The sequence below is a fragment of the Vigna unguiculata genome, chromosome 8 (assembly GCF_004118075.2).
Source record: "Vigna unguiculata cultivar IT97K-499-35 chromosome 8, ASM411807v1, whole genome shotgun sequence".
Taxonomy (NCBI): domain Eukaryota; kingdom Viridiplantae; phylum Streptophyta; class Magnoliopsida; order Fabales; family Fabaceae; genus Vigna; species Vigna unguiculata.
Genome location: NC_040286.1, coordinates 31,948,834 through 31,976,132, shown reverse-complemented (window position 1 = coordinate 31,976,132; position 27,299 = coordinate 31,948,834). Strand labels below are relative to the sequence as shown.

General features: G+C 30.8%; 4 protein-coding genes and 2 non-coding genes across 6 annotated transcripts; 2 read left to right on the top strand and 4 right to left on the bottom strand.

Moving 5' to 3' along the window:
- Nucleotides 1-5,268: 5,268 nt before the first annotated feature.
- LOC114193181 (double-stranded RNA-binding protein 4-like) lies at nucleotides 5,269-8,679 on the bottom strand. Its single transcript, XM_028082894.1, has 5 exons — nucleotides 8,444-8,679; nucleotides 7,254-7,507; nucleotides 6,404-6,620; nucleotides 5,941-6,316; nucleotides 5,269-5,653 (listed from the first exon to the last, which is right to left on the bottom strand). Exons 1-5 carry the CDS (start codon nucleotides 8,517-8,519, stop codon nucleotides 5,632-5,634), a joined length of 945 nt encoding a protein of 314 aa, XP_027938695.1. The 5' UTR covers nucleotides 8,520-8,679; the 3' UTR covers nucleotides 5,269-5,631.
- A 4,612-nt stretch (nucleotides 8,680-13,291) lies between these two features.
- TRNAN-GUU lies at nucleotides 13,292-13,365 on the top strand. Its single transcript has one exon. It is a non-coding gene; the product is annotated as a tRNA-Asn (tRNA).
- A 78-nt stretch (nucleotides 13,366-13,443) lies between these two features.
- On the bottom strand, nucleotides 13,444-13,525 carry TRNAS-AGA. Its single transcript has one exon. It is a non-coding gene; the product is annotated as a tRNA-Ser (tRNA).
- Nucleotides 13,526-18,194: 4,669 nt separating this feature from the next.
- On the top strand, nucleotides 18,195-20,792 carry LOC114193352 (proline-rich receptor-like protein kinase PERK13). The gene is made up of 6 exons (XM_028083104.1): nucleotides 18,195-19,054; nucleotides 19,133-19,390; nucleotides 19,484-19,656; nucleotides 19,754-19,833; nucleotides 19,933-20,080; nucleotides 20,278-20,792. The coding sequence occupies exons 1-6, from the start codon at nucleotides 18,538-18,540 to the stop codon at nucleotides 20,629-20,631; spliced, it is 1,530 nt and encodes a 509-aa protein (XP_027938905.1). The 5' UTR covers nucleotides 18,195-18,537; the 3' UTR covers nucleotides 20,632-20,792.
- Nucleotides 20,793-21,539: 747 nt separating this feature from the next.
- Nucleotides 21,540-22,367, bottom strand: LOC114195637 (polcalcin Ole e 3). The gene has a single exon (XM_028086174.1). It carries the CDS (start codon nucleotides 22,019-22,021, stop codon nucleotides 21,767-21,769), a length of 255 nt encoding a protein of 84 aa, XP_027941975.1. The 5' UTR covers nucleotides 22,022-22,367; the 3' UTR covers nucleotides 21,540-21,766.
- Nucleotides 22,368-23,848: 1,481 nt separating this feature from the next.
- Nucleotides 23,849-27,299, bottom strand: LOC114193444 (probable fructokinase-6, chloroplastic). The gene is made up of 7 exons (XM_028083247.1): nucleotides 26,924-27,299; nucleotides 26,350-26,558; nucleotides 25,712-25,924; nucleotides 25,272-25,469; nucleotides 25,050-25,187; nucleotides 24,756-24,872; nucleotides 23,849-24,169 (listed from the first exon to the last, which is right to left on the bottom strand). The coding sequence occupies exons 1-7, from the start codon at nucleotides 27,063-27,065 to the stop codon at nucleotides 24,035-24,037; spliced, it is 1,152 nt and encodes a 383-aa protein (XP_027939048.1). The 5' UTR covers nucleotides 27,066-27,299; the 3' UTR covers nucleotides 23,849-24,034.

The window sequence follows — 27,299 nt, the reverse complement described above, 5'->3', positions numbered from 1 at the left end:
TTGTTAGAATTATTATTATTACTAGTGTAACACAGTCGTTGTCGCGCCTATATGTATATATTTTTTAAATATGCGTGATATTATATTAATAAGTGATAATATTATAATGTTATTAAGTTAATATATATATATATATATATATATATATATATATATATATAAAATGGCTGGTTTACAAATCTGGGCTCAGACGTAGTCAGGAGAGGGTTGAGCCTCTTGGTGGACTACAAGTTGAAGAGTTCATAATGTTGGGAAAAAACAGATCTGCCATTCCTACTGCCCAGTTATGTCATCCCTTACCTATGATTCCATCATAGTTTTCGTCGCCCATGGTTCCGAGAGACCTAATTTATACAGAATGAGCACCTCACCCCTTTCTTTCCTTGTAGTTAGAGTTGGGCAAGATTTCACTTGTAAATGGATTGACTTTAGATGCGGCTCATAACCACTGTGAACAACTTGACTCCTGCTTTCCCGGCTACAGTACAGATTGTGCCAAAGACAGTTCACTCCTGCTCAAAAATCACACAATAAGCCAAGGCAAGGCGGCCAGTTCTAATCTAATCTAGCTATTTCAAAACAAATTCTCATCTCAGGAAGACATATCGAACTATTACAGATAGATTGGTGTAGGCTTTGAGCCAAGCCGCCTATCTCGTGTGCTATAAAATACACAACGTACACAACGTACTTTTCCAATTTCAAATACATAAAGTGAAATATATCAGAACAGATAGAAGAATAACTATTGATAAATAAAGAAGAAGAGAAGAAACAGAGACATATGATTTTATAAAAAGTTTGTAAAAATAACGATCAATTTTAAAAATTTAATAAATTATTATATTTAAAGGGTAAAATCGATATTTTAAAAAGTGGACACGAAAAAGGAAATCTCCTTTATATATTGTTATAAATTATTATTATTATTATTATTATTTAATATTAAATTGAATTTTATCGGTCAATGGCAATAGACCGTCTTTGATAAATATGAACTAAATTTTTTCGATTGATGTCTACCATAAATTTTTTGTCAATGAATGTTATTATTTATTAATATTTTCTTGAATTTTTTTTTAAATATTGTCAAAGAAAATTTTCAGCCAATATTAACTACAATCATTTAACATTTAAATATTTTCTATTTAATTATATTTAAAATACATTATAAAATATTTTATTTAAATAAAATAATAATAAATTTTAATAAATTTCAATCAATTCATCCAAAACAAAATATTTTAAAAATTAAATAATTTGAAATTATATTAATTAAAATTGAATGCATTTAAATTATAAATATTAGACAATTTCAGTTATTTATTTTATAGAAAAGTGCATATATTGAGATTGACATACATCATTACTCTGAAAGATCATTTTTTTATTTAAAGTGTGATAATGTTTAAACGAGTTTGTGTATGAATTAATTTGTAAATTTTCTCTTGTATAAAATTATTTTAAATTTATAGAAAAAATATTTTTTTAATAATTTACAAAAAAAAAAAAAACTCGTCCAAAAATACCTTGCATATTTTATATGAGGGATTAGTTATGACAGTATTACTCAAACTATTAACACTATATTACTCAGATTATTAACATACATTTTTATTAGATTAATGTTAATTTTTAGTTTTAAAAACTTTCTAATTTTTCTATGGACTATGAGATCTCAGAATAATTGAGACGTGAAATTCATAATGATATTTACCATGGTCTTGTTTAGGCTTTTAAATTATTTATCTTGGTATTTGTATTTTTTTAATTATAAAACGTTAAAAATGTTAGTTTTAGAGACTAGTTTGAATGCTTTTTAAAATATGATAAGAACAAAAATTGTTGATTTTTAAAGTAGCGAACTACAAGATTATTTTTTTTAACAAAACGTTGGAAGCTAAAAACATCATTAACCATATTATTACCTTTGTTGTCTATTTCAACGACCCTGTAATATTTTTGTATTCAAGTAATCACATGGTATCCTCAAAAATTCAACCTTTTACATCTTCATTTTATAATACACACCAACGACTAATGATAGATGTAATCATGTTTTTGGTTAATTTAATTAGATGTTTTATTTGGATTTTGACTACACCAATATTATTTAAAAAATTATCCGTCAATAAAATATTAAGAAAACTTGTGACAAGCATTTATAAGGTGAATTTGGGAACAAAACGTAGTTCACGTGAGTTTTTGTAAACCACGTAAATTAATGTCAGTACTTCATAAAATGACGCTGGCACATAACAAATGTAATCTTTTTATGCACAAAAACATAACACTAGTATATGCTGATGTAGGTCTTGATAGGTAAATTATTCGATTTATTATATTATTCTTTTGTCTTAATATTTTTTTTCAAATAAGTTTATGATTGTCTCAGCATAACTATAAATTTTTATATTCAAATTATTTTAACATTTCAAAGTTCAAGTTATTATATAAAAATTTATTTAAAGAAAAAATAATAAAATAAAATAATACATCGTATAAATGATCATAAAGTTATGATAAAGATTATATTTGACGAAATATAAACAAATTATACCAATTATGAAAAAAGAAATCTAAATAAATATATGGAGATAAAATATTAAACCATTCACATGTTTTCTTATCAATAAAAGTCAAACTAGCTAACTTATCAATATAAGTTTTGTTTTCATAAAAAATGTGAGAAATTTTGAGCTACATATACTTATAAAGATGCAAATGTTGGCGTCATCTCCTTCTAAGACTCCAAAAAATTACTTGTTGATTCAAGAAACTATATCAAACTAAATTAAAATCACTTCCAACCAAAGTCTCTAAAAGTCATTCCTTCAAACATACTCCAAAAACATAATTAGTCCTCTTAAACTTGGTATAAATAGAAATTTTCACATTAAATTTGTAAATTTTATGTATATTTCTCCGTTTTTAACTTTTTTCTTAATAATTTCTTTTATTTCTTTGTATATCTTTTATTGACATATATCAAATGATGAATTGTCTCTTAAATATTAAATTAATTCTTGAATATGCTTATCATTCGTATTATGCTTATTTACTTATAATAAATTTTTAAGTTTTAGTTTTAGTTTTCAGTAGCTTTTTTTTTCTCATTTTTGTCATAAATTATTTTATTTTGATACGTATATTTATCTATATCCTTATTGTTCATCAATCATATTAGTATGAGCATGATAGTATAAATAATATTTTTTTAACTATTTTGTTTGAAAGAAAGAAAATAATCAATGTGATGCAAAATGTGCGGTTTTAGTTTGCATCTTTTCTTTTATTTTCTTTTAGTATTGGGTGAAACTTAAAAAAGAAGACGAGGAATCTAAAAATATATCATGCATATTAATCTTAATCTTCTTTGGGTTTAACATCATTGATTCCATCATGTTAATTAGTTTTTTTTTCTTTAAATAAAATAATTTTTAAAAATAAATGTTAACATAGACTATCAATGAACAACTAATCTTTTAAAATATGTTAATAAATAAAAGGAATCAAAATATACAAATTAAAATGAAACTTTTTTAGTAAGGATAATAGTTGTATTTATTGGAATCAAAAGTGTGGTAATGGGTATGATTTTGATCTAACTTAAAGTAAGTCATATTGCTAAAAAATTTGAGGAGTTGTGTAGTGATAGACTTACCTCGAAGTAAATCTTATCCCACAAAGACTTTGTAGTGATGAATAGAATTTAATTGAATCTTAAATAAGTCTTATTGCTCAAATAGATCATATTATTCAAAGACTTTTGAAGGGTTGTGTACTAAAAGTTAGTTTCTAACTTAATTTAAAGTAAGTTGAATAGCTCAAATATTTGATGATATGTGTAGTAATAAGTAGGATTCTAACCTACCTTAATAAAAGTATTGTCATACAAAACCAATCAAAAACATTAGGATGCATTAGAATACAAAATTTACCAAATAAATGGAAATATATTGTGTTCTATAAATGTAGAAATTTGTTGTCAAAGTTAAATAAGAATAAATATGTAATTAGGAACAAATCTACTAAATAATATAGTAAACTCTATTATGAAAAAATAAATCAAATAAGCATTAAAACAAGAAAATAAATGATAATACAATACAAAAAGTTAGTTATATGAATTTTAATTTTAATATAAAAATTATAAGTTCAAGAAGATACTCAACATAAAAGAACCCATAATCAGAAAAAGATCATGTATACGGAATTATATTTCTTAAGGTCTCCAAACTCCTTTGGTTTAACAAAAAGTAAGAGAAATTGTCTCTCCTAATATTTATTTAGTTGTCATTTAGCAAATGTGACAAAGATGTAAACAAAAAAAAAAATCGATGACCAAAATATATAAAAATAAAATAAACATATTGAAGACATGTATGTAAAATCCACACATTCATAAGCGCTAAAAAATTAAGTTCTTTTATTCATTGATAAAATTTAAATTTTGCTTTGCTCCCTAGTATGACCATTATTAAGTGGAACGTGAATAAAACTACCACATTTTTCTTTTCATTTGCTTTTAGAATTTTAGTAAACTTTTAAATTGTGTTTTTCATCCTTAATATTTGCTTTTTCAAAATTGTATGTCAAGTGACCATGTACTGAAAGACTGAAAATGACACCTATTTTTTTTAAAAAAACTATTTTGTTGGAAAGAAAAAGAAACAGTGAATATCATGTAAATCCTTAATTAACATTTGCATTGTTTTCTCTTAAATCATTTCCTATTTAACGTGAAAAAAAAAATGAAGAATCGAAAAATAATCATATACCGATTCTTGAAAGATTTCAATAAGCAATATAAATAAACAAAAACATAAAAATTGGCTTTAAAAGCCGATTTAAAACTAGTACGATTCAAAAGCAGTTAAGAACCAATTCAGAATTGATCAACTTCAGCAGAAACCAAATTACTTTGTCTAATTCAGACAATTTGGTATTAAAAGATCCATCCATTCAAATTATTCAATTCAATATTTTCAAGGCAGATCATAACATCCCTAATTAGTACAAATTCTTATTAATGTTACCAAATTCATAACTCTAACAAGTATATTTATTTAAACTCAAATCCATCCAACAATATATGATACCGCCAGGTAAACATAAAATATCAATTTTAACATGATAGAAATATAAATAGTAGAATAAAAAAAAATATGAAGTTCCAAAACAAATATCAAAATCAATATATATCATGTGTGCGAAGTGTTTTCCATAAATCAAGAAAACTTAATGCAAAATTATCAAAAACATAAATTTTAGAAAAATATAAAATATATTTTAGACGGTCTTACAAAAATTATTAAAATTACCTTCTAGTCAAGACAGGTCAGCGGTACAAGATTGTTAAATAGCTCCAGGAGAGTAAACCAGTGCTTTCTCAACAAAAGCTTAAAGCCAAAACAAGTACCAAAAAGGCTTAATAAAGCAGAGAGGTCACTAGACCAAAAATTTAACAACACTCGATGAATTTTAACACAGATCTACGGTTTTTTCTGCATGAACTTTGGTCTTTGGATTTTGAAACTTATACAAGAATTGCATCAATTTTTTTTTAACTGTGCCACCGAACAAGGAGGAACCTGGTTCAAGGAACTGAAGTGCATGGAGGGGCTTGGTTCATAGTGCAGTAATCGGTATCCTACAACGTTTCACAACAGAGCATTCAATTAATCACAAGACACATTCAATTAATCACCTCACTGGGAATTCATTCAAGACAAAGCATTAACATCCACCTGAACAATGCAAACTTCAAAAATGTGGACAGAAAAGGGAAACATGTAGACTAAATGCTAAATATTTTTTTTGTTTGCAGGGACAATTACACTGAGACATACACGACAGGTAGAAAAACTGAAGAAAAAAATAGACAAGGAAGCAAGAGAAACACCAAACAGAATACCATGGAATATTATAGAAACTTACGGAGATTCCAACCGTGACTTCTTATTAGCCTTCTTCTTGTTTTTCTTCCGCCTTTTTGAGCTTAAATCATTATCAATGGAATCTGCTGAACCTGGTTCCAACGGCAGGGTATCTTGAAGGGAGGATTCTTGCTTTTGACATGTAGAATGAATTTTAGAAGACTCAGTACATTCAACTTTAACTTCACTATTATCAGCCACAGAATCTGGAATTGCTGCCTCTTTAGGATCCGGTGTAACAGAGATATGTTTTGAATCTGGTGCGGATAACACTTCACTGGCCTGTAGCAGAGATAGACCCTTTCCTTTGATTGCATCATAAAATATAGACTTTGACTTAATTATTTCGAAGAGCTTAATTCCTGAGTTAGAATCACCTACATTAAATGATCATTTAGCAAGTAAGCACGTAGCTATATAAAATATATTGAGAATATGTAACAAAGCATACACAAAAAGGATACCCATAATTGAAAGGATGGCAGCTTGAGCTGCCGACTGCTCCGCTTCCTTTTTTGTTCTAGCAGGATCACCGGTGTAACTTGTACCATTGAAAACTAAGGATGACGTAAAAACCGGAAGGACACCTCCTATTTGTTGCTGAACAGTGTTGTATGAAGGTCCCTCAATATGCAACTTAGCAGCATATTCATTTATTATAGACTTGCATAACGGAGAAATCTGAAAGATAATGAAACAAAAAATTCAACAGTTTAAAAAAAGAAGATAATATTGAATGATAATACTAAACCAAAACATATAACTAAGATCAATGTTATTTCACCAACTATTTGCATTTTATAAGTCTGCAATAAATTGCTAAAACAGTAAGAAAAACTTGAGATGAAAATGCTTTTGCAAGACACAAATAAAAGAATGATATCACATGTGCAGAAGCACAAATAAATTTATTATAGAATTCAAAATAGACAGGGGATCATCTTAACATTTATGTACACTAATTGAAAATGACAGATTATGCAATATCTCAAACGTCACAAAAAAACTTATTTTATTTGATAAACAAGGATATTTCGTTAAGAAAAACAAGAGAAGCTACATCACATCTAAGTATAATGGACGATAGAAGACATTTTCACAAATATGAAACAAATCCTTATAATTACTACAGAGCACTAGGGTGTTTGTCGATCAGATACAGAGTAAGCAAAATCAAACTAACATATAGCATTGTTTGATGTCTAAATTGTTGAAAGGTATTACTAAAAAACATTAGCTCAGAATTACTTCACAATTTCTATACGTGTCTTGCATCTACTGGAAAAACTGACAAGAAGTTGTGTTACATCATACCTCACTGACAAGAGAGGGTCCTTCTTCTCTGGTCTTCTGAAGGATAGTTTCCAGAGCAAGTCTAGCTGCTTCCTGTTCAGCAGCTTTTTTCTGAGAAAATGTAGATTCAGAGGTGTAACTAATCCCAGCCACCCACACAGTCGACCTAAACTTCGGAATATGCGGCTGTCCCTCATTAACAGTTTGATAAATAGGAACTTCAGTGCCTGATCTTGATGTAAACTCTTGCAAACGATTTTTGTACATTACAGGTCCTGAAATTTTTCATGGCATCAATTCAGACCATTGGTGATCTCTTCATGCATTTCACATAGATGTATGCTAAAAGACTCCCAACAAAAGAAAAAATGTGATGATTGCAACAACTATACATAAGCTCATACAAAGTATGAGCATCAAATAAGTTATCTAACATGTAGATAGAATATGAGTCTGTTTAGACAACCTTCTTCATAAGTTCCTTCTATAAGAAAAAAATAAGAGGAAAATTTTGAATTAGTTTCTTCAAAAACTAAAGTTAGTTTATATATAAACTAGCTTAAGGAATCTCTCTCGTATAAAGTATCTAAGTTGTTATTTCTAAATTGTGCATAAACTAATTTTAACTAAGGTTTATTTCATTGCAGTGAGTAAAAAATCATGTGCATGTAGTTCAAAATCATTACAACGCCAATGTAAGGCAATTACACAACAATGCTGCCAACTGAAATTATAATAGCTGTATTAAAAAAATCATTCTTAGTGGTGAAACAATTTACTTTAAAACTTACTGAACTTTTTTTTTTTAACAATGTTTCAAGAAAAGGAATATAAGCCGCATCACGATTTTGGAGCTAACTGCAAATACAACTGCGGCCAAAAATATCAAGGAAACAGCGAGCACAGTTGAACACCTTTAGTTAAAGCAAACCTGAGTTGAAACTATAATTATTTCAGGAGAAACAACTAACTATCAGAAAAGGTGTCGCCACCATGGCCATGACAGAAAAGTTTTCAGAAAATGAAAGTGGCAGATGTAACAAATTCCAAACATCCAAACAGTGTCAGGTCAAATTCATTTCCAGCCAAAATTAATTATAAAAAATATCCAAAATCAAATTTTATCGAAAACACAAATAGCCCCAAATACAGTACTAGAGTAATACTAATAAAATGTTTCCATGGTAGGTTGAAGAAAATAAAGGACTTACCAGGGGAGAGAGAAGGAACGGGTGCAGGAACGGTAGGTGGAGGAAGACGAGGAGCGCCGGAAGAAGACGAAGGCATGGTGGAGGAAGAAGGAGTTTAACACCCTACGGTTTTAAAGGATCGGCACGATTCAGAATGTTGTGAGAGAGGGAAAAGATAGGTAAAATCTTGAGTTGAGGAGTGATGTATTATTTATTGTGTGGTGGGATTATTCATTCCAGAGCAACTACAATTTTTACATCTTTTTCTGCTCTATCATTTACTGTTCCAAGAAAATAAAATAATGCAGTAAATTTATTATAGAAATGTAATAAGAAAAAACCTAATTTTGTTTTTTAAATCCAGGTAGAGGTGTCAATTTGGCTCCTAGCCCATGGGCCAGTCCTGGCCCACTCTTCATAAAGCCCCCTTTTAAGGGGGCCCCAAATGAGGGGGCCAAAAAAAAGCCCCAGCCCCCAAAGGCCCCTCTCTAGTGGGTTAGGGTTAGGGCTAATGTGGGTTAGCCCCCCAAATAATACTACATTAAGTCAGAGTCAAAGATCAAGTTGAGCGACCCGAACGGGTCCGATGACCCGGACGAGTTCGACGACCCGAACGAGCCCAATGACCAGGACGGGCCCGAAACCCGGACGGGCCAGAGGAGGCAGATGGGTCCTACGACCAAGATGAGCCCAACGATCTGAACGGACCGAATACCCGAACGGGCCCAACAACTCAAACATGCCCAATGATCCAGACATGTCCAACGACCCGAACGGGCCCGACAACTCGTATGGACCTGACAACCCGAACGGGTCCGATGACATGTACGTGCCCGACGACCCGAACGGGGCCAACGAGCCAAACAGGATCGACGACCTAGACGTGCCAGACGACCTAGACGTGCCAAACGACCCGAACGGGCCCGACGAACCAAACGGGCCGGATGACCCAGACGTGCTAGATGACCCGAATGGGCCCGACAACCCGAACGGGCCCGACGATCCGATCGGGTTGTCTTCGGACCCGTTCGGGTCGTCGGGTCCATACAGGTTGTCGGGCCCGTTGGGGTCGTTGGGCCTGTCTGGATCATTGGGCTCGTTCGGATCAGTGGGCCCATCCGTGTCGTCAGGCCTATACGTATGGCTCGTCTTAGTCATTAGGCCCATCCGACTTGTTGGGCCTGTTTGGGTTGTCGGGCATGTTTGTGTCGTCGGTCCCATCTGCGTTGTCAGGCTCGTCTGGGTTGTAGGACCTGTTCGGGTTGTCGCATCCATACGGGTCGTCGGGCCCGTTCGGGTCGTCGGGCTTGTTTGGGTCATAGGGCCTGTCAAGTTCGTCGGGCCTGTCCGGGTCATTGGGCCCGTCCAGGTCATCGAGCCCGTTCGGGTCGTCGGGCCCTTGCATGTCGTTGGGCCCGTTCGTGTTGTCGGGTTTGTCCTGTATTCGGGCCCGTCTGGGTCGTCGAGCCCGTTCGGGTTGATGGGCATGTTTGGATCATCGGGCCCATTCGAGTCGTCGTTCTTATCGAGGTCGTCAGGCAGGTCCGAGTCGTTAGACCTATTCGGGTTGTCGTGCTTGTCCAGTTCGTTGGGTTTGTCCCACAGATAGTAATATATTTTAAAAAGTAATATATTTTTCATGTGGAAGATGAAAGCCCATGGGTTGGCCCTGGCCCACAGGGTTTTTGTAGGGCTTTTGGCCCTGTGGGCTTCTTTGTTGGGGGCTTTTTTCAGTGTGGGCTTTTTTGGCCCTAGCCCACATGGGCCAGGGCCAAACCCTGTGGGCTGGGCCAAATTGACACCTCTAAATCCAGGTCTGTTGAACTTGTTAATTACATCAATCAACTATTTCTAAGAAAATAAGAAGAAAATCTTATAAATGAAAGAGTTATATAGAAAAAAAAATTGGCAAATTTTTTTATATTTAAATTAATATTAAGTTTATTTCCTTTTTACCTTAAATCTCTTTAAAATTGTTTTATGAATGTGTAATAGTGATTGTTCTAAAAAAATTTAATCATAATTTATTCTTAAAGTTTCGAAATTAAACAACTTTAGTTCAACTTTAAAATTACACATGGATGTTTAATAATTTATTTTTTACAATATCATTGTTGAAACTATAACTTAAGCATATTTGGTATCAGATCAACTATTTGAGTATGTTTTACAACTTTATTATTTTGTTTAATGGTTATGAAATGTTCTAGTAAGTGCTTGATTTGATATCAATGCTAAGTTAAAATATTTATGAAGTATTGCATGTTTTTAACTGATTTTGTGAACATTTGCTTCATTTTGTTATCCTAAAATATCTTGATAAAAAATGCAGTACAATAAAGTAAAAAGTTTAATAAAATAAAAAGAAAATACCAAAGCTTAATCAATTTTGATATGTAAATAAAAGATAAATAATCAATTTAATATAATATTGATATTCTATCATTATTATATGTGTTTATTAAATAAAAAACAATTAATCTTAGAAAAAATAATTTCAAAATTTTAATTTATAAAATAAGAATAGTCTCTTCAAAATTAATTAAATATTATCATTAATTTATTTGTTAAAATGATCATTAAAAATCAAATATTTATTTAATTATTATCATAGTTCAATATAAATATTATTTATTTTTATTATACTAAAAATTAGATATGTCCATATTTATTATACTAGATTAATTATTCCCCTTTGGACATATAAATAGAAAATTTGAATGTAACTATTTTAAAAAATAATGATAATTATTCACCTTTAGACATATAAGTAGAAAATTTGAATGGGAAATATTTAAAAATAATGATAATTGAATAGTAAAGTGAATAATTATGACTTACGTTTATATGTTCAATAATAATTTTGAATTTTATAATTAATTTGAAAATAATATAAAATAGATATAAATACTGTAAAAATGTTCTTCATTAATATTAATTAATCGTGGTCTTAAATTTAGAAAAATAATAAATATATGAATTATATATTGGATAATGTAGGTTTCGAGTAAAAATAAAAAAGTCTATGTAAGGTTTTTTTAAGAAATAAAAGGATTTGTATGATTGGATTTTTTAGACAGCAATTTCATTAATATTTTTTTTATTAAATTAATTGTTAATTTTTTTGGCAAGTATACTAAATTTAACATGTAGTAAAATGCAAGTTCAAGTGTTATTTTCTCTAATTGTGATTACTTACTAATTTTAGTGACGGTAAAATACATTTTTTATTCAATTTAAGAGAAAGGCATACAAGATTATTATAAAAGTTAAGAATTGATTCGGTAAAAGTTTTGTTAGAATTGGATTTTTTGAACTAAATTAATGTAACAATAAAACAATATATCTCTATGCTATACAAACATTCACATAATAAGCATGTTTGTTCTAATTCATTGGAAGCAAATTCTAAATCTATGCGTTAAAATCCTAATTCATTAGTCATTTGGACATATAATTTGTATTAAGATCATATGTTTATAATGACCAAGAGATTAGGTCCATTCCTAAAACCAAAACTCCTGGGTGTTATATCCATGTCTGAGTTCCAAATTTATTTTCCAAATATTCGATACTAACAAATAGCATGATATTCTATCATATACATTAATAATCAAGATAGAACATTTGAATACAAAAGAGATTATATTACATGGGAAAAGCTACACAAAGTATGAATTTATTAAATCCAATCCTAATGAAATGGGAGTTTACCTACTCTTAAACATCTATAACATACAAATTTGATGAATTATGACGAACGAAAGGAAGAATTTGATGCCCTTTAGTCATAGAAGTGTCCTTGACCGAGTTTGGTATTCTTCTCAATTTCCACCCCAAAAGAACAATTTTTTTTCGTTTCTTTCTTGACACTTAAACCATAAAATAAAAAATTCTTTACTCGTTGGACAAGCTTGAGCTCTCACTAGGCGATAAATAACTGTTGACTCACTTTCAACTATTTTGTCTCGCTGGGCGAGACAGTCGTCTCACTAAGCAAGTGTTTGACAATCTGATTGGATGAGATAATCCTGATAGACAACACTTATCTATGTGATTTTCGCGCACTTAAAATAATTATTGTTGCTTTTGTTTGTCATATTTCTCGTTGATACTATGTAGTTTGAGATAATTGAATTAAGTTCCACAATAAACGTAAAATGTTGTTACAAGAACCGAATTGTCAATCTCAAAGTAATATACATGTTCAATTATTGGATGAGATAATTGAATGAGATAATCCTGACAGACGACACTTATTTATGTGATTTTCGCGCACCTAAAATAATTATTGTTGCTTTTGTTTGTCATATTTCTTGTTGATACTATGTAGTTTGAGATAATTGAATTAAGTTCCACAATAAACGTAAAATGTTGTTATAAGAACCGAATTGTCAATCTCAAAATAATATACATGTTCAATTATTGATATGGATTCATGAGTTCTATATGTAAAAAATAATTACTCTAAAGAATTCTAAAGTGAAAATTTGATATAGAATTTTATTATTTTTAAATATATATATATATATATATATATATATATATATAGAGGTAGACATTTATAACTAAATATAACAACAAATGTGATAACAATCTTACTAAAAATTTAATTCAATAAAAGAGTTGATATTTGTGAGACACACATCTATCGATAAAAGACATTGCAATATTTGTTTTAAATCATTAGACAAAATCAAATAATTTATAAAGGTTACCTAAAATTATAGTTTTCATGCTGCATACGAGAGGGACAGGTATCAAATTCTCGTTTCTCACGTTTTCATCTGCATAATAAAGTTTTATCTTTTGAGATACAGTGAACATTCACTATTATAAATTTGTACTAATTCTTATATTATTAAATAAGCTGGAATAGCTCAGTTGGTTAGAGCGTGTGGCTGTTAACCACAAGGTCGGAGGTTCAAGCCCTCCTTCTAGCGTTTTTTCTCCATTTTATTGCAAAAGTTTTTTTCTTTTCCTTTTATTTTAAAAATTTAAGCTGTTTACCAAATTAAAATCGTGAACGGCAGGATTCGAACCTGCGCGGGCAGAGCCCACATGATTTCTAATCATGCCCGATAACCACTCCGGCACGTCCACAGTTGTTTGACATGAAATTACATTGTCTTATAATATAGTAGGTTTATATGAATAATATTATCGAACTAAGAAAATAAAAGTATATTTATTTGACAAAATATTACACCTCAAATAAAGGTTAATATGTGTTTTTTCCATAATTCAATTATTTAGTGTAATTTTATCAATAGCTTTCAACTACTTGCAATTTATGCTTCCTCGATCTGCTATATATTTTTATAATTCAGTCTTATCCAAAACAATTATACTGGATTTGCTAACTTATTGGCTTGGGGAAATGCTTCTTTTATATTATTAAAAATCATATAAAAATATATTGACACATTTGAATTAATTTTTAGTTTTAATTTTCTGTTTACAAAAATAAAATATCTTACCAGAGTTGGGCCCAATTCTTAAAGCCCGACCTCTATTTCTGATCTACATCCATTTTCAAAATTAATTTTGGAATGCCTAACAAACTTCATTAATTGCATTCAATCTCTTATCAATATGAAATCTTCACAGGCTCCTATCCACATCAATTCAATAAATATTTCAATTGAAACAACAATAACTTGTGCAGTGATTTTGTTTTGCCCTTTTTTCAGCTTTTTTCCTAATATTTTTTGTGAAAAATAAAATTGAATAAAAAGTTACAATTTCTTTAGATAGATAAACCCAGAAATAGAAGTGTTTTTTATTAAAATTATGGATTTTTAGAAATATAATATTAAAACAATAGCAAAGTATGTATACATGACAATATCATATGAAAGAAAAGCATGCAAAAAATCAATATAAAACTACCCAAAATCTAAATATTCGATGAAAAAATAAGTCTTTGCGAATGAGAAACATTAAATTACTTATATTAAATGTTAAATTGACATATAAAAAGAATTATAATTAGTTGGTGATAAAAGCTTGCCCACAATTTTCATTTTTTATATTAGTAAGAAATGAATAAATTAAATCAAATATTGTACTTGAGGTATTACAACAATTTATAATTGTACAGATGTGATAGAGTGACATATAGTAACAGAATAATTCTTCATACTTTGTCACTTCATATTAATTTAAAGGTTATAGAGTCACATGTAATTATACTTCTCAATATGATGTTTTGCTGACATAATGGATATAATAGCATTTTTTAAGTGGTGGTCTACCATTGCTTAACCTGCTGCAACATTGTCCTCTATGCTTGCATATGTTTTTTGTTACCCAATTCCATCATTGCAGTAGAAGAGTAGTATTGTCTTCTTTGTCTATTCTAGATAGAAAGAACATTTGTGCTTCAGTGCAATCTCATCTCGTGCAATCTCATGCAAAAACAGAACATATCTTTCCCAATTCTTTCCTTACACTACTATCGTACAAAATAAGTTTTTATTTCTCTATTTTCAAATTGAGTGTGTGTTTATCCTTAAATAATAATTTTTTCTATAGAATCACAATGATTTCAAGTATTAAATTAAACATTGCTACATTTTCATGATTGCAATAATTTATATTTTTTAAGATAACTAAACATTTATTAAATTTATTAATGTTAATAAAGGTCAAACCCATATTTAACAGGAAGAACTTTTCTAAACATTTGATTATTAACGTTAGTTAAATTTCGTTGAGCTTCCATAAGCAATTTTATGACTCTGACTTTTGGGGAAGCTTATTACATAAACATTTGTATTTTGTTATTCAAAGTTGTTTACATTACGTTATGCCCAATTAAGCTCATATTTATAATCATATATAATTGCAATTCACTTTGGATCTACACTTATAACTATACAAAAAATAAAAAAAAATCATAATTACAAATAATGTAAAACTAAACTTTGTACTTAAAGCATATACTTAAAATCATAGAAAAGTGAATAACGTAAGTTATTTTTTTTCATTGGAACTTATGTGTTTTATTACCTAATTTATAGCATGAGAAACCCAATTCAACTCGAAGAACTTTCTGTATTATGTGTTAATTATCGTTAATAAAAGTTGGTCTATATCTCTAAAAGAAGAGTTAGTAAAAAGTTCATAGAGCTTCCATAAGCATATTTATTATTCTGACTTTACATAAGTATTTGTATTTTAGCATTTAAAATCATGCATCACCTTATGCCCCACTATATTTAGCTAAGGAGAGTTAAAATTGATCTCTATTATGCACGGCTATTAGTTTTTTTTTTATTAATATAAAAAAACTTGTAGGTACTCACATATATATAAAATAATTTTAATTTATGATTTTTTTTATTTTTCTAAAAATATTTATAGAAGTTATTCGTTAGATTAGAATAAAATATTTTAATAAGTACCTACTATTATAGCAGAAACATTTTGCATAGGATATTTTAACATTTTATGTTCGGTAACTTTTTGACGTAGACATAAATGATGTAAATTTATATCAATGATAGATTTGATACAAATTTTGGATTTCTTTTTGTTTTAAATTCATTTGGTTTTGGCTCAAACCAAAACATCATCAAAGACAACAAAATTCTCAATCAACTAAAAAAAATCAATAAAACAGTCTAATTTAACAAAAAATAGCTAAATAAAGAACAATTATAGTATCAATTTTAAAACCAATTGAACACCAACATTCATAATCCAATTACATATGAACCTCTCCACGCAAAATTACTTTCCGAAAAAAAGAAACATTTATATTGAACATATCCTAATATCCAACTTAAATATCAAAATTTACGTTATTAGTGCATAATTCAACAATTTGACATAAATTATCAAATCCTAAGACGTTCCAAAAAAATAAAATAAAAGTCATTGCATATTTTTCAAATCAGTTCAGGTACGAGATTTAATCCTCTCAAATAAATTTGAAATAAAATTTTGGTTTAATAACTCTTGTCATTTATGTATTGATTCAAAATATAAGTTGTTCATCTACTTTTATTTAATTTCAAATTGATCTTAATTAAAAAACAATAGTGTAATTTATTTTTTTTTTAAAATTTTTTGAAATGAATCAAAAAAATTTCCTCAAAATTGAAACGGTTAATGAAAATATTTATTTTGTTGAAGTGATTAATATAATTTTAGTATCAATTTTTATAAAAAAAAAATTGATTCACTTGAAAAAAAATTAGTGAATAAAACTAAATTATATCAATTTTTTCAAAAATCAAGATTAAATTGAAACTAAAAAAATTAAAAAATTAACTTATATTTTTGAATAAAAAAAGTGAAAAAAAAAATTAAACCTAAAATTTTTGGACTTGTAGATGGAAACATTTGTAGTAAGCTTAAATAAACTTATTTCATCCCTCTCAAATTCTTTCATATTTATATATTTATAGCATGCCAACTCAATGCCAATGGAATTATAGTAAAAATCAACCTTTTAAAATTAAAAGCTATTTTAATAATCCTTGCACTTTAATAAAATTATTATTAAGCTATGATCTAAAAAGTATTTGTGCGCATAAGAAAACATGGGTGGAGATGAATGGTCGGTCCACGTAGACAGATATATTTAATGAAGGTGGTGGGGTCCACTAAGGCACAGAATCGTCCTCCACGTGTCATGATTAGACTTAGTCCCTTAACCACAAACAAAGATTTGGGACCATCACCATTTTTAAATATCAATTAATAAAAAATATAAAAAATATGATTTTTAAAATAGTTATTATTATCTCATATTACAGTTATGAATGTATTTTTACATTATCAATATTTATTCTCTTATATCTCTTATATGAGTAAACATACATTTAAATAAACTAAACTTAAAAATGAAAATAATCACTTTATTACTGTTTTAAGAGATAAAATATATTCATCATTAAAATAACTACTGTTATTTATATATATAAAAATAAATCCTAATCTAATTAGAACGTTTTAAAACTTGTATATGTAGACAAATATATAAAGAAACACATCATGTCATGGTATCAAAATATGAAAAAACGCATGATTTGAAGCAATTGGTTGTAGGGTTACCAAACTGCAAAGCCAATCGAATATTCGATATTGATTTTCCTGGATTTAAACTTCTTTTGACTCTTCTCTCATCATTTTTCTAATGCGGTAGAAAAATAATTCAAAAGTTTTTTCACAACATTAATAATAGATTCACCGTAATTATTTTCACAATTTTGTTTCCCGCAGTAAAAGAAAATAAAATAAGAATATTGAAATTTCATTTTTTTTTCTTTGACGTTCCACTCAACCCTTTTAAAGTACTTAAAAAAAATATTATATAAGAAAAACATGTGGTATAAGACACACCTCAAATACTTTGTTCAGACATTACATAAGCATTAATGTATTTTTATTCAAAGTCATTGTATCACAGCCCAGGATAATTACTTAAAGAATAAATAATAGAAATTTTTTATTATCATTATTATTACCAACATTGATAGTTTTCCTTAATAGTAATATGTTTACTAACTTTGTAATTTTTTTTCTTACAATTTCAGGAGAAAATTATTCACATTTTAGATGTTTTTTCCATGCTTTCAATTACAAATATTTGATTTATGTTTTATGATATAATTGAGTTTCTACGTGCATGCATATTGGAATCATTACATTATAAGTAGTTTCTTCTTATTTTTATATGTATGGTTTTTTTTATTCATGAGTCCCCACCTAACAACTAAATTATGCAGAAAAATGTTCCCTGGTGTGTGTTCTACCTTCTGTCACCTTCAGTCTCAGAAAACACAAGATTCTCTTTCTCAAATTCTCACCATCAATTCCTCACTCTACACTATGATCATTTTAACATAACTAATAACTTAAAGGTGGTGTCATCATCATCACCACACTCTCACCCTACCCAACTTTTCTTAACCTTCTTTCACTCTGATGCAACCTTACATTAATCCAATTTCAATTATTCAAAGACAAACCCAACCACTTCCCATCTTTCTCTCTTCTTTTCTGTGCAGTTGAGAAGAAAAATATGCTCCAATCCAACAAGCAAAGAAGTTTCTTCTTTATCCTTTTTCTCTGACCCTTTTGTTCTCTCTACTTCATACTTCATGATGAGTTTCTGTTCTGATCACACCAAGGGTGTTGTTTCCAATGCACATGTTTCCTCTGCAGCTGGAAATGACTCTTCTGAGAACAAAAGCCTCAAACTCGTATCCTTTTTGAGAAAAACCATGTGGAACTTTGCCTTGGCATGTGTTGGTGTTGGTCCTTGTGGTGGCAACAACGACAATAACAGTCAAAGGAAGACAACATCGGAGCATAACAAGGCGTGGTTGCTGGCGGAGTCTGGAGCAGAATTGACTAGTGCTGACCCTCAATCGCATCATTCCTCTTTCAGGTTCAGCTTCTGCTCTCAGGTTGAGGTTGAGTCCTTCAACATGAGCTCTTCTGCTTCTGCTGCTGCCGCTGCAACCTTTTTGATGGTAAATTTGGAATGTGAATCTCAAGTTAAGGAGATGAAATGGAGAATACATTCACTGGAGAAAAGCATGTCTCCAGTCTTCAACCCTCTGATCAGGTTCAGCTATGATGAAATTCTCTCAGCTACTCACAATTTCTCCAAAGGTGTGAATATTCTGTTGATGGAATTGAATTTGATTCCTTTGTGTGAAATTGTGATTCCATGTTTTTTTCTGTGGACAGGGAGAGTGTTGGGGAGAGGTGCCTTGAGCTGTGTTTATAGAGGAAGAGTTGGGTTTTGGAGAACTGCTGTTGCTATTAAAAGGTTGGACAAGGAAGACCAAGAGTGTGCCAAGGCGTTTTGCAGAGAATTGATGATTGCTAGTTCTCTTCATAACACAAATGTTGTTCCTCTTGTGGGGTTTTGTATTGACTCAGAAGAGGGTTTGTTTTTGGTATACAAGTATGTGTCTGGGGGCAGCTTAGAGCATCACTTGCATGGTAGTCATTTTATCTGCTTTTGCTAGAGTCCTATATAGTGGATTCTACTGAATTTTGTGTTTTTCACTGATTATAGATGACATTTTTTCATAGGGAGGAAGAAAAGTGTGAAGGGTAGTTCACCACTTCCATGGTCTGTGAGATACCAAGTTGCAATTGGGATTGCAGAAGCTGTGGCTTATCTGCATAATGGAACAGAAAGATGTGTTGTTCATAGAGACATTAAGCCTTCAAACATTCTGCTCTCCTCTAAGAAGATTCCCAAGGTAAGATTCCCTTTTGCTGATAAGTTATGTAGTAGAAATTGTAGCATAAAGAACACCCTACAAGTCATTCTGATTAATTCTTTTTGTTAAATTGCAGTTATGTGACTTTGGATTAGCTACATGGACTTCTGCCCCATCAGTTCCTTTTCTTTGCAAAACAGTGAAAGGAACATTTGGGTATGAACTTAACTCCTTCATATCGATTTAGTAACATTTGTGTTTATTTTCATATTTTGATCATTCAAATGAATTGTTCTATCTTCTTTTACTGGACAGTTATTTGGCTCCTGAGTATTTCCAACATGGGAAAGTGTCAGACAAGACTGATGTTTATGCTTTGGGAGTTGTTTTATTGGAACTCTTAACTGGCCGCAAGCCAATTGAAGCAAAAAGACCCCCTGGAGAGGAAAACTTGGTAGTATGGGTGAGTGAATGGTTCTGCAAGGCTAGAACAAAGTAGAAACTTTGACAGTTTATTTATCTGGTTCTGCAATAAAATGGCCCAATCTATCTGCAAAATATGACATTTAGGACTGTTTGGGTTAAGCAAACGTTTGAGGTTCAGATTTTGTATTTCACTAGTAACCACAAAAGTTTTCATCTTGTGTTTATCATTTTCAGGCTAAACCTTTGCTCAGGAAAGGGAAAGGAGCGATTGAAGAATTGCTTGATCCTCAAGTCAAGAACAATACAAGTTACACAGATCAAATGGGTCGGATGGTTGATGCAGCAGCTGCTTGTGTTACAAATGAAGAATCTAGGAGGCCAAGCATAGGTGAAATTGTTGCAATACTGAAAGGTGAAGTTGAACCTGTGCTGTCTAGAAGAAGGAAATCTGGTTATCTTGGTAATGGGTTTGTGATTGATTATTACCCTCAGTTACATCAAACAAACAATGAGATGAAAAGTCACTTGGCCTTGGCAATGCTAGGAGTTCCAGAGTGTGAGGATGATGATTTTCTCTACGGTCGTTGAGAATTGTTTTTTCCATGATTCTCACCATAGTTCAGGGTTTAGATGTCAATGTTTTCATGTTGTTAGCAGAAACAGAAGTTCAGAGGAACATTGCTTGTTTGTACATTTCTTCCCTTACCCCAAGGAGTAAAGTGTAATATATTTTCTTGAGTATACAAATATTTCTCTGAGTAAACTATTCTGACTAAATTCTATTGCCATTAACTTTCACGGATAATGTTATAACTGTTTAGGAAAATTCATTGTCACCGGTTTATCTTGGAGAACCGACATCAATTACAGAAAATGTGATTTTAAAGTATATAAGTGGATGCAAATCGCATCTTACAAATCGATTTTGTAAGGTTGAGTTAGGTTTAAAGTCCAACTCTTAACATGGTCTCAAAGTTACGAGTTTGAGTCTGTCTTAGCGAGATTTGTTGTTTGCTAAGTTTATTGTGTCAACCACTATTGAGAGATTTATTATTTGTTGGGCCTATTGTGCCATCCGCTATCAGACCATCCTTTAATATATGGTCCCATGTGCGAGATGTATATGTTTTCACATGAAGTAAGTGTGTTGGAGATCTCACATCGACTACTAGACCTCATCTTACATGTTAGATGTTAGTTATTTTGGATTCTTTCTGGTGACTCTAGAACACACGAGTTTTACAACACCCCTGCTTCTCTCTCTTTACCAATTCAGACCAAAAGAACAAACACAATTTTGCATTGACAAAGATCACCTAAATATACAGATAATGTACAAAATCATGTTACAGGTGTCCACACATACTTTGTTTAGAGACGTGCAAACTTAAAATTTGCACGCTTTTAAGTAGACTGCATTTAATAAGATAGTTGTTGGTGCACCTATCTTGGCGTCTAGGGCAAGCACCTTGTTGTTATATAATTGATAATACACACAATATAGAAAAAAAAGGTGGAAAAGAGGATATTACAAAATGAAATGAAAAACCTCTGATTTTGATCATTATCTATATGTAGAAAGTCAGAAAGAATGCATACATACATACACAAAAACAGTTTTCTCTTCTCATTGGTGACAACATGCATAGAATAGAACAAAGGAAGTAAGAAGGAAATTAAATTAATTAATTAATTACAAAAGGGTGGTGGTTAATGAACCAAGTTAAAAAATCTTTGCAACATCTCTGACTAGGCCACGGTTGGCTCTTGCAAATTCTGTGAACTCTTCGTGTGAAATGTAGCCATCTCCATCAGTGTCGATCTCTTCCATCATCCTTTGCACCTCTTCTGGTGTTACTGATCCAAGTGCCTTCAGTGCTTCTCCGAGCTCAGCTGCAGAGATTTGGCCATCGCCGTTCGCATCAAAACGCTTGAAAATGCGCTCCCTGTCAGCCACGTCTTGAGGATCATCAGCCATTGTGGTTGCTTAGACAGACACAAATGTAGGAATAACAAATGATTCTAATGTCTTGTTTCAATGAATGAGTTCCTTATGGTTTGTTTGGTTTCGATGAGTTGCGCTGAGATTGCAGATTGGTCAAAGGGTTTGGAACTTGGTTCTTAAAGACCTGGGGTGCCACTTCATGTAAGGACACCCTTTAATGTCGGGGTTGTGTCCTATTTGGCAATGCAACCGTTTTGTGACTATACTTGTTTATGGTTGAAAATGTTTGTGACATGAATGGAGAATGTTTCTGAGTTGTGGTTGAAAATGGAAAGTGCTCTCTACCTTTGGTTCAATTTGCTATGGCTTCTGTCGGAGGATCTGTAATTAAATATCTTTTTGATATTTTGGACATAATATTTGAAATAATTATAAAAAAAATTCTTCTAATGCTTCAAATATAATTTTTGAATCATTTCTTGGTCAACATTTGGATTTTCATTAAAGATATGTTAATCAATATGAGTTTTATGAAAGACCCACTTTGATGAAAAAAAAATGAAGTTAAGGCATAGTGTTTTTTTGGCCATAATCAAAGAACCGACAAGGTTGATCATTGATATGCTCAAACGATAAGGTTCATATGTAAATTAAACTTAAAAATATGTACTATATTTTTAGACCAATTACATGTTGAAATTATTGTTGAACAAATTCATGAGTTGCTTTAAGACAAATCTATCTTTTACGATCTCACCGCCAGTTAGTGAAGAAGATTAAGATAGTCTATTTATATTAAGTACTTATCCTTGTCGAAAGGATATGAGAGAAATTCCTAACTTCAAAGAAAAACAGATGAGATCAATACTATAATAAAGAATAAGTACTTGAATTAAATTTCTCACTTTTAAAATGACACTATTTCATGTCTTTAAGTGAAGTTTGTTTGAGAATATTCATATATTTTTTTATGAAATTAGCCTATTATGTTGTTTAATGCAATTTGGTGTTGAACTTAATCCATTGTAATAGAAAAAAAGGTTAATTAATATATTCTTTTATTGAGAAATATATGTCGTTATACACTTATATAATTTTTTAAGAAAGATTACACAAATAATGTCAAATACATCCTTGAAGAATGAAAAGTATAACTAAAAGGCCTTGATTAAAAATGAATAAAATAATATAAAAATGAAAAACAATAATCTTTAAATACAAATTATTATCTTACATCATAAATCATAAATGTATGAAATTAGTATTAACATTTTAATAATTATTAAAGTACATAAGGAGCTGCTACAGAATAAACATTTATAAAATTTGGTAAAATATTTCCCAATTAACTTATATGCATAATATTAAATAGGATTAACTATTTTTTTTCTCTAAACTATTATACGATTTGGGTTTATATTTTTTTCCTTATCTTAAACTTTGATCTCATTAATTCTTATGGATGGAGTCTTTTTATTCAAAGGCACTAATTATTTTTTGACATAAAAAATAACAAATCATGTTAGATATAATCTACCAATTTTTCTAATAAGATTCACTATTTGTCATACCAAAAAACAATTAACACCATAGATTAGAAGGACTGTGTCTATATATTTTTTAAATATGAGAAAAAAATAAATTGAAGTTTTAATATAGAGACGAAAACCACATTTGCTTTATAAGTTAAGGGAAAAAAAACATAATAATTAGTCCTTTTAAAATATTTTGAGGGAAAAAAGAAACAGTTAATCCTATTAAAATATTTTAAAAGTACAAAATTCCTTTTTATGCTTTAGTTAAATTAAAAAATATATCACAAATTCCATAGCAACTTCTACATCATAGATCAAGCACAAATTGATGCATGGAGAAGGATTCTCTATTAGCCAATAATGATGAACTTGATTAGTGTAGAATTTTGCCTGAACTAAATGACCAGTTCTTATTCATTGCCCTAGCTCACAATTTCCCAAGAATTTAAATTCCCCTCTCCAAAAAGAATTATCCTCACTCACCACATAATTACAGAGAGTGGCTGCAAAGCTAGGAAACTGGCTTAAGCATAGCATCAAGAACAGCTTTCTTGGTAGGCAAAGCTGGAATTGCACCTCTCTCAGTCACAGTCAATGCACCACAGACATTAGCAAACTTTAGAGAATCTCTCAACTCTTCTTCTTTCTGCAATCATAAATCACAAAAGTTGTCACTCTCACCATGCATGATAACCTATAACAGATAACATTGGGAAATTTATTGTATTGTTAGCATATTTCAGTTAAATTCTTAAGCCTAAAACTCACTTGTGGACACCCATTTGCAGGGTGATTATTTTCAGGGGAAATGTATGTTTGGTTTTTCTACTTGCAGTTTTGGCTTTTATATTTTCAAATTGAAGAATTTAGTTTTCCAATTTTAAAAACAAGTGAACTTAACTTTGCAGTGATAATAAAAATTTTGCTGAAGTTTAAACACTGAGGCAAGACTAAATCACTTATTTTCTGAAGTTGGAGTAGTAAACTCATCCCTTTTGAAAATAGAAAGACTAAAGTCTGGTGTGAGCGAAAGTATAAAGATTAAGAACACTTTTTTTCTTATTCCAGTTCTCAATTCTTCCCTGTTTTACATTTACAGCCATAAAATCACAGAATTTAAGGCAAGAAATTGAGATTTCTTTCAATAATTTAAACAATACTATGTGCTCCATACTGCAAGAGTTTCTGCAGTTGTGAGAAGTGTTAATAACAAGCAAATACATTTTTCTCACCTGAATTAATGAAAGATTCACAGCTAATTGTGATAATATTCCAGCCACAAAAGCATCACCAGCACCAGTGGTGTCAACAGCATCCACCTTCAATCCCTTCACCCTGCCACTGAACTCCTGCAAAGAAATACCAGGACAGGTTTCAGATCATAATAATCAATAACACACTATAATCAGCAGCATAAATGCTATTAGAATTTTTACCAAATAACACTTCCAATACTTCTTTTAGTTGTCTTTTAGTTAGCTAGAGTTGAAATGAAGTTCGGAAAATGGCATGTTTGGAAGGCTTACTTTGGTGTAATATCTACAACCTTCTGCACCTTCAGTAACTAGGAGTAGCTTGAGGTTTTCATGGAATAGATTACGTACAACAGCATCATCGTATGGGTCCTCACCTTTTGTAAGAAAAGAAATCTCTTCTTCACTTACCTGAAAAGTCATCAGATTGTTACATTCCGTAAAAGAGAGCAAGAAAAGCCTATTTCTAAAGAATATAATCAATATATGTTGTACCTTAATGATATCTGCAGTTTCCCATATACTCAGAATTCCTTCTCTTGCACTATCTTCAGAAGGCCATAAAGGAAGCCTCAGGTTAGGATCATAAGACAGAACTACACCAGCATCTTTTGCAGCCTTTGCTGCAGCTATGTGTGCTGATTTGCATGGTTCTGTTATGAGACTTATAGAACCATAATGAAAAATCTTCGCCTGGTAGCATGAAATGATAGAACAATATTACTAGAATTCATAAATTTATAAGAGTTAGAGCAAAAAATATTATGAAGTGGGACATAGACTTGGTAATGAAGAAATTCATCCAGACAGATACTAACAGTTAAACACATTCACCAAGTATTAGTTGAAAGAAGTGATATTAAATAACTGATCAAATAACACGTGTACATTTTTTATTTAGTGTGACTACCACAAATTTTGCTTTTGGTTTTTACCTTTCTGATAAGGTCCAAATCAAGTTCATCTTCCTGGAGCAGCATATCAGCACTGGGATTACGATAAAACATGAACTCTCGCTCCCCATCACTCCTCAATGTAACAAATGCCAAGGCAGTACGTGCACCAGGGTCAAAACGCATCCCTTCATGGTTTACATTATTTTCCTTTAGTATATCCACAAGCATGTATCCAAATTCATCTTCACCAACCTGTTCACGTTGCAAAAAACATTACTCGAATTTAGAAGAGACATTTTAACAATTACTTCTAACTTGTAAGAGAATAAAATACCAAAACCTTAGTTTATTTATCCAGATATCAGATTCTCATTTGAGTTTCATACCAAACTGTTAATGTGTGTTTTGTCAGTGTGTGTTTGGTTTTTAGTGTGGGAGCTCAAACCTAAGTTTACTTTGTATCGAAAATTACCAATGATGTTTGGCAAATTTTTATTAGCTCTAAACATGAGTTGTTTTCATAGCAAAATCATAAAACTTTTCCGTTGAATTAAATTTTCAGTTTCATTCAACCAAATTTAATTTTTCTAACTGTAAAACCAAAGCCATAATATGTTTGATATGTTTAAGAACTATTAGAAGTATAGAAACAAACTAGAGAAGTAGATATATAATACCTTTCCAATGAAAGCTGATGAACCCCCTAATCGAGATATGCCTACTGCAACATTAGCAGGGGCACCTCCAGGAGCCTTTTTAAACGCAGGTGCTTCAGCCAAAGAAAGGCCACTGACAGTTGGGACAAAATCAATGAGCATTTCCCCAAAACAAACCACAAGAGGTGATTCCTTTGTTTCAGGTGTTCCATCACCAGGAAAAGCCTTTCCTGTAGCAAAGAAAAGTTGAGAAGTGAAGATACATTCATATCATAACTTGATATCCCTAGAGAAGTGACACTAAAGAAAGTAGTTTAATGGCTATCACTAACATTTTAAACTTATTTTAATAACATTTTTATGTTTTCTACACTAAATAAGCTCTTAATTAAGTTTATTATCCAAAGGTGATAGTACAAATCTTATCACATGCACACAACTCAAATTGATAGCACAAACTGCACCCTCCCCTAATTGCAACAAGCATATTCGAAAACATTGAAAAGGTTCAAACAGGACAGAAAACAGTTCTTCTTCTTCTTCTTCATAGCATGCATAAAACTAAGATTTAATGAAGACCCATGATTTGGATTACCTCTGACATTGAATTTGACAATAGGAGGGGCAAGTGGGGAAGAAAAGGTGGAAGCTTTGACAGTGGGCTGACTCAACATGACAGAACTTGGAGGGTGAGAAGCCACACTCCTGAAGCTGAAAACGCCACAGTGAAGAGCCATCAAACAAGGAAATCACTACTAAACACCCCTCAAGGACTTGGCTCTTGAAATTCCTTTCTTTTCTCTCTTTATCACCCGAAATAGGATATTTTTTCTGGATTTGTGATGTGGGCAAGAAAATTGATGGGGTTTGTGTGAAATTTGCCTTTGGAATGGACGAAAACTGGGTTACTCTGTGTTGCAGTTTCTCTGATGCTTTTTTTATTATTATTATTATTTATTTATCGGACATTA

Excerpts from the sequence above, each read along its gene's own strand:
- LOC114193181 (XM_028082894.1), bottom strand. The coding sequence starts at position 8,519 with ATGCCTTCGTCTTCTTCCGGCGCTCCTCGTCTTCCTCCACCTACCGTT. Across the intron at positions 7,508-8,443 it reads CGTTCCTTCTCTCTCCCCTG|GACCTGTAATGTACAAAAAT; the intron begins GTAAGTCCTTTA and ends GAAAAATTTCAG. Across the intron at positions 6,317-6,403 it reads TGCCATCCTTTCAATTATGG|GTGATTCTAACTCAGGAATT; the intron begins GTATCCTTTTTG and ends CATTTAATGTAG.
- LOC114193352 (XM_028083104.1), top strand. The coding sequence starts at position 18,538 with ATGATGAGTTTCTGTTCTGATCACACCAAGGGTGTTGTTTCCAATGCA. Across the intron at positions 19,834-19,932 it reads ACAGTGAAAGGAACATTTGG|TTATTTGGCTCCTGAGTATT; the intron begins GTATGAACTTAA and ends TTTACTGGACAG. Across the intron at positions 20,081-20,277 it reads AGGAAAACTTGGTAGTATGG|GCTAAACCTTTGCTCAGGAA; the intron begins GTGAGTGAATGG and ends TATCATTTTCAG.
- LOC114195637 (XM_028086174.1), bottom strand. The coding sequence starts at position 22,021 with ATGGCTGATGATCCTCAAGACGTGGCTGACAGGGAGCGCATTTTCAAG.
- LOC114193444 (XM_028083247.1), bottom strand. The coding sequence starts at position 27,065 with ATGGCTCTTCACTGTGGCGTTTTCAGCTTCAGGAGTGTGGCTTCTCAC. Across the intron at positions 25,925-26,349 it reads CATCAGCTTTCATTGGAAAG|GTTGGTGAAGATGAATTTGG; the intron begins GTATTATATATC and ends CAACGTGAACAG. Across the intron at positions 24,873-25,049 it reads GTTGTAGATATTACACCAAA|GAGTTCAGTGGCAGGGTGAA; the intron begins GTAAGCCTTCCA and ends ATTTCTTTGCAG.